Below are 9,130 nucleotides of genomic sequence, written 5' to 3'. Positions count from 1 at the left end.
GATAACACCATGAGAATTTTCACTAATTTTGGGAGACATTTTGTCATCTTTGGTATGGGTGATTCATTAGAGTCAATTTAAAATATTCATTATTACAATTGTTTTCATTTAATATCTACCATACCCTTTTTCCTCTTCCACCCTTATCATTATAGGTCACAGTAACGGGCGCAGCAGTTAGCCGCTGTACTGTTAACAAAAAACAAGTGAAACTTTTCTTGCATTTGTTTTTTCTTCCCCATAGGCGGGTAACGAAACTTGTGCCAAATATTTCAATAATTTTAATTGCATAACTTCAAGGTTTAGGAAAAAAATATATACACGTTGTATAACCAATTTTTGCTAACTTATAAAAACATCAATAGAGCTACATAGGTCCTTCGATTTTTGAAAAAAGGTTTAGATAAAAAGAGAATTACTTTTATTGTTTTATAACAGTGTAGTTAATTTCTAATTATTATTTTGTAACAAAAATAAAACCTCACTTGCACTGCAATGTTTTAATATTTTTTCTGTTGTACAGGCCCTTGTGCTTACATAATTCATGTAAAAATAAATAACATAAATAAAAACAGTTAAAAAAGAATACCGAACAAACTGTTAATTAAAATTGTATTATTATATATAAATAATGAATCATAAATAAGTATTATATCAACAACGATCAGGCGAATACATCACAAAACGGTTAATAATGGAATTAAGGCAGAGTAATCGATCACTCCAGTTACACATTGTATACAATAGACGCAGACAAATTAAAACCAAAATCATTTCAATTAGCTTTATCAACCCTCTAGTAGTGAAAACATTTCAACCAGTAAATCTAGAAACATTGTTCAACGATAATGAGCCGTTATAAATTTTGTACAAAATAAATTACAATAAGTTAACGCAGCTTTATACTAAGTTGTTCGATGAGTTGGTCGACCCTCTCGCTGGTACCCTTGAAACTCCTCGGGTCGGGCCCTATCATCTGGATCAACTGTGGCACCTCTTGGGACGAAATCTGTACAAATTTGTTCAAGGCTTTCATACACCTGAACAGGTGCTCTTCGTTCGGTTTCGTACTAAAATACTGCAGCAGCGCCATCGTCAACTCGACGGCGACGTCGTCGAACACCTAAAACATGCACCATCGATTACGATCCAATCGCAAAATCACCCGCACCGGTGTTATTGCAAATAACAGAAGCTCAATGATTTAGTACTTGTTCCGCGAGAGGGCACCACTCGAGATTGCGCTTAAGCGGTGCCCTCTCGTGGACCGCTCTCGTGTCACATCGCTAGTGTGGTTAGTCGCCACAACGACAAATGAGACAAGCATACATCAACCATCAGCTACCTTAGATAAGCTGCCTTTGGGTAAAAGCTGGCGAATCCGAAAATTTTTAAACATTTTCTGAAAACACAAACCTGAACAGAGTATCGATCGAATAATCGGTTCGTAATTTACAAAAAGCAGCCAAAAAGCCTGGCGTAATAACGACTGGAAGAGAAATTAGATACAGACCACGGATTTTACCTCCTTGCAGGCCAGGTTGTGGATGATGGCAGTCCCCCTCTCTTGCAGCGCTGGTAAATCTGACAGCAATGAGTGCACGGCGACCTTGGTGGTCACTCTTATGTTGCTGGTCTGCTGGTTGTTGTACGTCCACTCGGAAATGTACATCAACCATTCGGAAGAACTCAGATTCTCGAACATGTTGACAATCTAAAAAAATCAAACATCACCGATAGTCCGGTCGATAATTTTAACTGACAACAATCTACTAGACATTGACGCTATTTATAACCTCAAATTTAGAAAAACATAATTGTATTCTTAAATTCACAATAAACGCAAGCAGCGAAATTTTAATTAACGTACGAATAGAGCCAAAGCTTCTTGTTCCTCTGGAGCGATTCTGTCGATTTCGAACGCGTAATTCATCAAGACATGATCCTTCCTGTCTTGGTGCAAGACTAGAATAACGTCGTCTTTCAAAGCGGCGATCGCCAAGATGTTCATAGTTCGGACGCGAACCTCAACTGGCAGACCCTTGTCATGGAGGAGGCGACCTGCAATCTCAAACTTGACCCTCCGCCAACAAAAACTCCCTCCTCACCTATGAAATTCAAAAAGCCGTCACTCAACGCCCAACTACCCTCGTCCCCTATCATGTACACCTGCAGCTCTTCCATCGACCTCTGCTCCTCTTCTGACAGCTTCCCGTCGATCAGGCCTAGAAGAGCATCGAATTCCGCTTTGGCCTACAACACACACGTCAAATTAAAAAACCACGATTCTTCACAACCTCACGTCTAGCAATTCCTTGTAGACTATCGGCGGCTCCCTCGCTCGCTTCTTCTCCTCCTCCTCCCGCCGTTCTTCTTCCTCCAGATCCAACACTTGGTCGGAGGGTACTCTGCTCTCGGCGCCGTTCACCTCACCGTCAGCCATCGGAACGTCCTGAAAACCTCAAATCAATTCCGCTCGGTTCTCCACTCCAACAACCTACTTCTAAATCTACAGGAACTGCACCACCTTGACTCAACAACTTCTTCCGTTTTTTCTCCTTCTTGCGGTCCTTTTTCGCTAGTTTCTCTTTGATCGTTTTTCTTCTCTCTTCCAACAAGAGCGAACGGTACCTACAATCACACAAAAATCAATCCATTCGTCAACTGGAATCGCAAACACTCATGACTCAAATACTTACTCAATAAAGTACAAATGTTAAGTAAAAAATATCAAGAGTTATTAACACTAAAATGATACAGGGTGTCGACGGTGTTGTGTTTGTTACAGTCAACCAAAATTTGCTTGCGTTTTAATGTTGTGCCTTTCAAAACGGAAACGAAGAAAACAAAAATAGGGTAGAAAAATGTTGGTAGTGTAAATAATTAAATTCAAAAAATATCGGAACACTCAGTATATGATTTTGTGTATGCAAACAACGATTTTCGATTATTTATTGTTTTATTACTTGCTGCACTTGGACGAAATAAATACAATGAAAGGGAAAATACGGAAGACTACGTCACACTACGTTACAGATGGCGCTTTACACAAACACAAACAAAAGACTGTTTGACAGCAGTGTAGTTTAAAGAATTAATCTAAAAACGAACAGTCCAAGCTTGCTTGATCAACAACTCAACAAACACAAAGCCCACAATGGTAAATGTTGCTGAAGACTTCCGGTGCCAGTTCCAGACAACTCACAACACAATTTACTAACTAAATCTTGGGTAACGATTTAAAACGGTCTGAAACTATCACCGGAGTGCTCAAAGCCGCGAAAATTACAATAGATAAATGTATGCGTTAACAGCCTGCTCGTGAACAATATATTTATGAATTAGCTACATTTGAACCCAAGCCGGTTACGCTCAGTGCTTGCCACACTTCTTTTTACTTTTATCTGACCTGACTTCTTCGATCTGCGAATTGAGCTGTTCGAAATCGGGACTGTGTTCCCTAGACCTGGTCTGTTCCTCGGAGACGGGCCTGGCGCTCTTCTCCAGTTGGCCGATGAGCAGCGGCAACGCCGGACCTAAGGATGAATTCAGGACTTCGTTGGGCAAATCTAGGATGTACTTGGGTATGCTGCAACCGCACAGGAACTGGGCGATTTCCTCGGAGAAGTTGTTGCAGTTGTGGTGCAGCAAGCTGTAAGCTGAACCGCTGAAATGGGGACGGTTAGAATCGAGGGGATGGGGAAAATGTGGATTTGCTTACGCCCACGTTGAGTCGCTCAAGCCGTTGATGTAGTCGATGAAGACTGAGTAAGGGACTTGGGTTTCCCCTAGTTTCAGGACGCGGAGAGGCTCACCCAACGGGGTCGAACGCTATGAAACAGATATTTTTTATTCGTTGCAAAAATTTCAAAAAAAGGACGTCGAGCACGTCAAAACAAACTATCTTTTCATTTTTTTGATAAATTAAAGTGTCTCATTTTTCAGTACTACAAAGCTATTATAGGTAAAATATGTTTTGACCCCAACGCTTTATTAATAAGTTTTCAATAAACACAATTTTAAACTGTCGAAAAATGCTAAAATTACTTTGTCCTATTTGCAATTACCTCTACATTTCAACAATGTAAAAATACGTACATTGTTCCACTTAAAATAAGAAAGTTATTTCTAGTTAACTTGAACTCTTTAAACAATTTATTTTTAGTTTTCACATTTCTTTTCTTATTTATTGAGGCTTGTAAAATTTGATACCATTTATTTTCTAGTTTTCAAAATACACTACCGTTAGGAATTGATTAAAAGGGACAGTGAAACATTTACTTGACTGTATTCTTTTATTTAATTTATTTGTCAATTGTCCACTAATTAGTGGAATTTTTTGTATGTGTAAATAAAATAACTCAACAAATTTCAATTTCCTTTAGGGAATTTAGTTACCACCGAGGTTCTGCCAACAAAATCACCAGATGATCATAGCCAACTTGTCGTTTTTCCAATCGCCATGGAAGTCTCAAATAATTAACTTTTTTTGTTCGACACTGTCAGAATTTGACAATTTTCTCCTATGTGAACGGATTTTGATAAATGTCACAACTTGTCAAAACGAAACGTCAAGCTAATTTTAAAGGTTTTAAGCGATTTGGAGCCTTTATGGGGCTCGTCGAACAAAAAAAACGTTGTATTCAACTCGTTCGTGTGTCAATTGGGTTTTTTTGGCACTCGTGCCAAAAAATTCCAATTTACACAAGAACTCGTCAAATAATAGTATATTAAAATATAAGTTGCAGAAGGCATCTATTCAAGCACGAATTTGAAATTCCGAAACGAGCCGCCTAGCGGCGGGTTGAGGAACAAATAAGTGCTTGAAAGACCTTCTGCAACGAATCTTTTATACTATTTTTTCTATTTTGCCGCTTTATACCATTTTATAAATAAAAAAATAAAAATTTTAAATGTAGGGAATTTTGCGGTGGTTGGTGACATTTTTTATGTGGCATAATTTTAGCAGGCTGTGAAAAAAATTAATTTAAAATGTCAAATTTTTTTTATTTTCGCATTTGATGTTTGAAAATGAATGCTGAAGAAAGTTTATCACTAACGCCGCCGCAAATTAGGCAAATTGTACAAAAGACGTTAGAAAATTTACTGCCGGAGAAGTCCAAATCCCAGAATGAAAATTAAACGTTTTGTTCATTGTTATTTATTAATTTGCTTTGCCCACTGCGAGATTTATTTTTTTTTTAAACTCGTTGATATTATTGCCAATAATTGTAATGGCAAAATATCTGACATAACTCCATCACCTCGCTTAAAAAAATTATCCAAAAACGACTGCAGACAGCTTTTTTAAAAACTGACAAACACGTTATGACTCAAATAAAAAACATAGATGTGATAATTTTGCAATTATTGGTTACGAAGTATGTATTTACTGAAAAAATACGATTGAGTTAAACTGATTTTAAAAAATTCATTGCACGTCATAAAAACATGTTATGTCTTGACGTTAACACATTTTTCATTTGTTTAAACGATGCACCGAATACGATTGTGACCGACCGTGACTTATTGTTAGTCGAGTCCAAATTCTGTGCTTTTTTTAAATAAACTTAATTGTGTAATCGGACCAAGAAAGAATTTCTCTTTTATCTTCCAATTCGCTGTTTTATTTTCTCATTTGTAAGCTATATATAAAGACATTTAAGTTTGTTTATTTCTTTCACAGGACAGCACTGGATTGTGTGTGCTTTCTTAAATATTTTCAAATAAAAATATTCTGGAAATTACTACGATGTAATTAAACGTCTAAATGGCAATCACCGCAAAAATAAACTCATTCTTTAGTGTAACAACGCTAAAAATAAAAATTGTTTTGGACAGAGTCACTCGAAGTGAATAACCTCTAGGTGCAACTTTTTACCCAATAGATCTTCCACCGTATTTAAATTGTTAATTTTAATTAATTTAAGTATGTAATAATCATTTATGCACCAAGTGAGATATAGACATTATTATCGCACGCATATAAAGTTTGCACAATAAGGCTGTAGGCCGAGTTTGCGTAATCATATAAGTGGGATAAAAACGTCGTATCCCAAGTGTCGCACACAACATTTTATCTACGACCACTCAAAGCATTTTAAAAACGACACATTTTTATTTCAAGAACAATTCAATTCAAAGTTTTAGCACAAACGAAACAGTCAAGCTTGTTTCATTTTCTTGATTTTTTCCGTTTTTTATTTTACCGCACAAGCTGCGGTAAAGTACATCATTACCTGTCTGAAATGAATGGGATAAACAGGATATATGGCACGATCTTAAATAAAATTAATAATACACTTGTAACATATACCTATAAGTATAGGATAAAATTTTATTATTCATAGTAAAAAAAGTAATTCTATTGAAGATTGTCAAACTTTTCTCTCATTCAGATAAATTAATATTGCTTACTTTAAACAATGGTCAATAACAATAACAGCAATATATTTAGTGGGATTACAATAATGACAATTGTTGCCACGGTAGTTTTGGGGAAATACAGATGTGGCAAATACAGTGGTTACGTCTGAACCAGTTTCCATTACCATTGTGCAATCACTTTGAATTTTGACGGTCACAATAGAAATAGAAATAGAAAATGCGAACTAGACAGTTTGTCTTGCATGAATGTTAGGAACCTGCAAAATGTACACAGTGTTTTTGAGAACTGCATTTGACATATTATACTCTACGATAAATCGATTAAACCACTCCATTTATTTATTTTTTCGATGGCACGATATTTTTTAAAAATACAAACAAAGTAGCCCCAAAATCCACACAAATGTCATTTGAACAAATAAAAAGTTGTGAAACATTAAGAAAAAATTGTATTGAGCAAACATTTCGGTAATTTTTTATTTCAAAAAAATGGCAGGAATGCAAAACAACTTTTAAAAATGTGCGGCGTAGCTTCAATTTTATTGATGAGAGGTTTTACGGAAACCCCAACAAACAAATACGCAGGTAATGGTAAACCCGGTCACCATTTTCTTCGTTCCCATTTCGAAAATAGCATTTTGCCTTTTCATGTGAAAACCATTAAAATAAAATTAACACAAATGTCATATTTGACAAATGACAGTTTATCAAGTGACGCCTCACGTTTTCAAAAATTTTGTTTTTCATCTCTTTTTTTGTTGATCATATTGTAGTTTATTTAAACAAAACCGTCTTTGGTTATTTCTTCATTTAAAACAAGAGCTACGCAGATACCGTAGCGTAGTGTGCTCAGCGTGACACATACAGCGTGCGGCAAAGCAACGCAAAAAGCTGTCAAAACCGTCAAAAAGGGTCACGTGATCAGCTAGCCGGCTTCTCGCACATTCTTCAAATTTCTCCACGAAGATTTCATTTTTAAATTTGTCTAATTTACGATTCTTACGGCGGCACATTATGAGAAACAAAAAAAGCCACAATCCCATTTGTCACTGCACATCTGGTCAATGATACCGGGTGATCAAGAAGGACTGTTTAAGTTGGCAGTACAATTAAGAAAAATTTTTAATTTGGTTATTTATAACAGTGCAACTGGATATGTTTTGTTGGTTTTTTTGACAAATATCTGATATAGGTACAGCATTAACAACGACAAGCCACCAACAACCGGAAGTTACTCTTGTTATACGATTTAAAATACGATCCAGTGTTACCAACTTAAACAGTCCTTCTTGATCACCCCGTATAAAGAAAATACGTCCGAAAAAACCACACTAAAACCATGTGTTGAGAACGTCTTTGCGTAACACCTGACAAAATACTTCGTGCACGGCATTTCGCAACAATTACGCTAACAATTAGACAATTACAATCACAAATAACTTACAAAGGTGTAATAGAATTAAATGCACTAATAAGACTAATCGACACAGAAAGCCGGTACACTGCCAGCTCAAATAATGTTGTTTCTACATTTATTTATAGCACCATTCCAAATTTAGACTTTTCTACAACATGATACGCACATAACGCTCCGACGACAGTGAAACAGTGCCCTCTGTGGATGTAACCCAACTCACCAGAGTTATTCTAAGTTTGTACCATCATCTTTATATTTATATACGCAAAATAAATAAGCAAAATTACATGACCGCGGACAACTACCGTCAATAATAACACTGTTGCATAAACATGGAGTACCTACTGTATTTGTGGGCAAATTCTTACCGGATTACAACTGGAAATACCGTGTGAGCCAAAAAAATATTCTCGGCCGTAAACAACAATAGCCGTGTGCCATATTCCGTCGATTTTCTTTCCTGAAAAACGACAAATGTTTAGCAACAATGACTAACCTCAAATAACATTTTGCACTTACCGATGATCATGGGGGACAGGGTCGCTGCCATGCCCCTGGATAAGTCGTAAATGTATAATTCCACCGTACTCGAACTCATTTTCACTGAAAATTTGAAAAAATAAGGGGCTACGCACTCAGAACTCCTGTCACTGTTTGACAATTTTGACACAACTTGTCTAATATGTAATGTCACTGGTTGCGATCTCGCAAATGATAACACTTCTGAATCAAAACTCACCTCTCAGCACTTTTGCTATCGAATTTCTGCTCCGTCACTCCGGTTTCTGGAAGATTTCGATTGTTGCCGTATCACGGAACGAGCGCAACTTTTCCGGTTTGTTAAATTTGACAGGTGATTCCGGGTTCCGGTGAATTGCACAAAATTGTGGTTTTTCTGTATGAAAATCGGAACGACCGCTCTTGAGTTCAAATGAAAACACTCTCGAGTGTTTTCATGGAAAAATTGGCAAAATATCGCGAAAATCGAAGTATTTATTAAACTGCGAAACAGCGCGCCTACAATGTCTATTTCAGTATTATCGCTTTTAGCAGATTTACCTGTTCGTTTATGCAGTTGTGACGAATTCCAACCTTAGTTTATATTTAGAAGCAGGAATTCGCGTCCAAGGCTCCAAATTGAATTACGATTGGACCTAAAGATCGAAAATCGTATTAAACTAAAAATATTGCCCAGTTAAACTTAGCGCTCACTATTGCGCCACTAAAAATTCCTCAAATAATTCTTTTAATTATGCTCGAACTTCTAGATCCTTCCGCCTCCAGAATTTTCCATTATTAACAATTTTCGCAATTCATAACGACAGC

General features: G+C 36.6%; 1 protein-coding gene across 5 annotated transcripts; it reads right to left on the bottom strand.

Moving 5' to 3' along the window:
- Positions 1-485: 485 nt before the first annotated feature.
- On the bottom strand, positions 486-8,838 carry LOC138139113 (uncharacterized). Of its 5 annotated transcripts, XM_069059280.1 has the most exons (13): positions 8,544-8,838; positions 8,324-8,407; positions 8,173-8,264; positions 3,722-3,831; positions 3,410-3,667; positions 2,502-2,631; positions 2,303-2,452; positions 2,109-2,253; positions 1,871-2,061; positions 1,526-1,714; positions 1,346-1,402; positions 884-1,123; positions 486-826 (listed from the first exon to the last, which is right to left on the bottom strand). In XM_069059280.1, exons 2-12 carry the CDS (start codon positions 8,400-8,402, stop codon positions 890-892), a joined length of 1,635 nt encoding a protein of 544 aa, XP_068915381.1. In that variant the 5' UTR covers positions 8,403-8,407; positions 8,544-8,838; the 3' UTR covers positions 486-826; positions 884-889. The 5 variants fall into 5 exon arrangements, with proteins under 5 accessions (XP_068915381.1, XP_068915379.1, XP_068915383.1 ...); XM_069059278.1 differs by having other exon boundaries at positions 486-1,123; positions 8,544-8,837; XM_069059282.1 differs by lacking the exon at positions 1,346-1,402 and having other exon boundaries at positions 486-1,123; positions 8,544-8,837.
- Positions 8,839-9,130: the final 292 nt, after the last annotated feature.

Source organism: Tenebrio molitor, chromosome 9 (assembly GCF_963966145.1).
Source record: "Tenebrio molitor chromosome 9, icTenMoli1.1, whole genome shotgun sequence".
In the NCBI taxonomy this organism is placed as follows: domain Eukaryota; kingdom Metazoa; phylum Arthropoda; class Insecta; order Coleoptera; family Tenebrionidae; genus Tenebrio; species Tenebrio molitor.
This window is presented reverse-complemented; position numbering and strand designations above follow the sequence as displayed.

What these genes read in the sequence shown, in the direction of transcription:
- LOC138139113 (XM_069059280.1), bottom strand. Translation starts at nt 8,402, where the DNA reads ATGAGTTCGAGTACGGTGGAATTATACATTTACGACTTATCCAGGGGC. An exon ending in CCTGTCCCCCATGATCATCG is followed by an intron (nt 8,265 to 8,323) that starts GTAAGTGCAAAA and finishes GTCGTTTTTCAG; the next exon opens with GAAAGAAAATCGACGGAATA. An exon ending in GTATTTCCAGTTGTAATCCG is followed by an intron (nt 3,832 to 8,172) that starts GTAAGAATTTGC and finishes TCTGTTTCATAG; the next exon opens with CGTTCGACCCCGTTGGGTGA.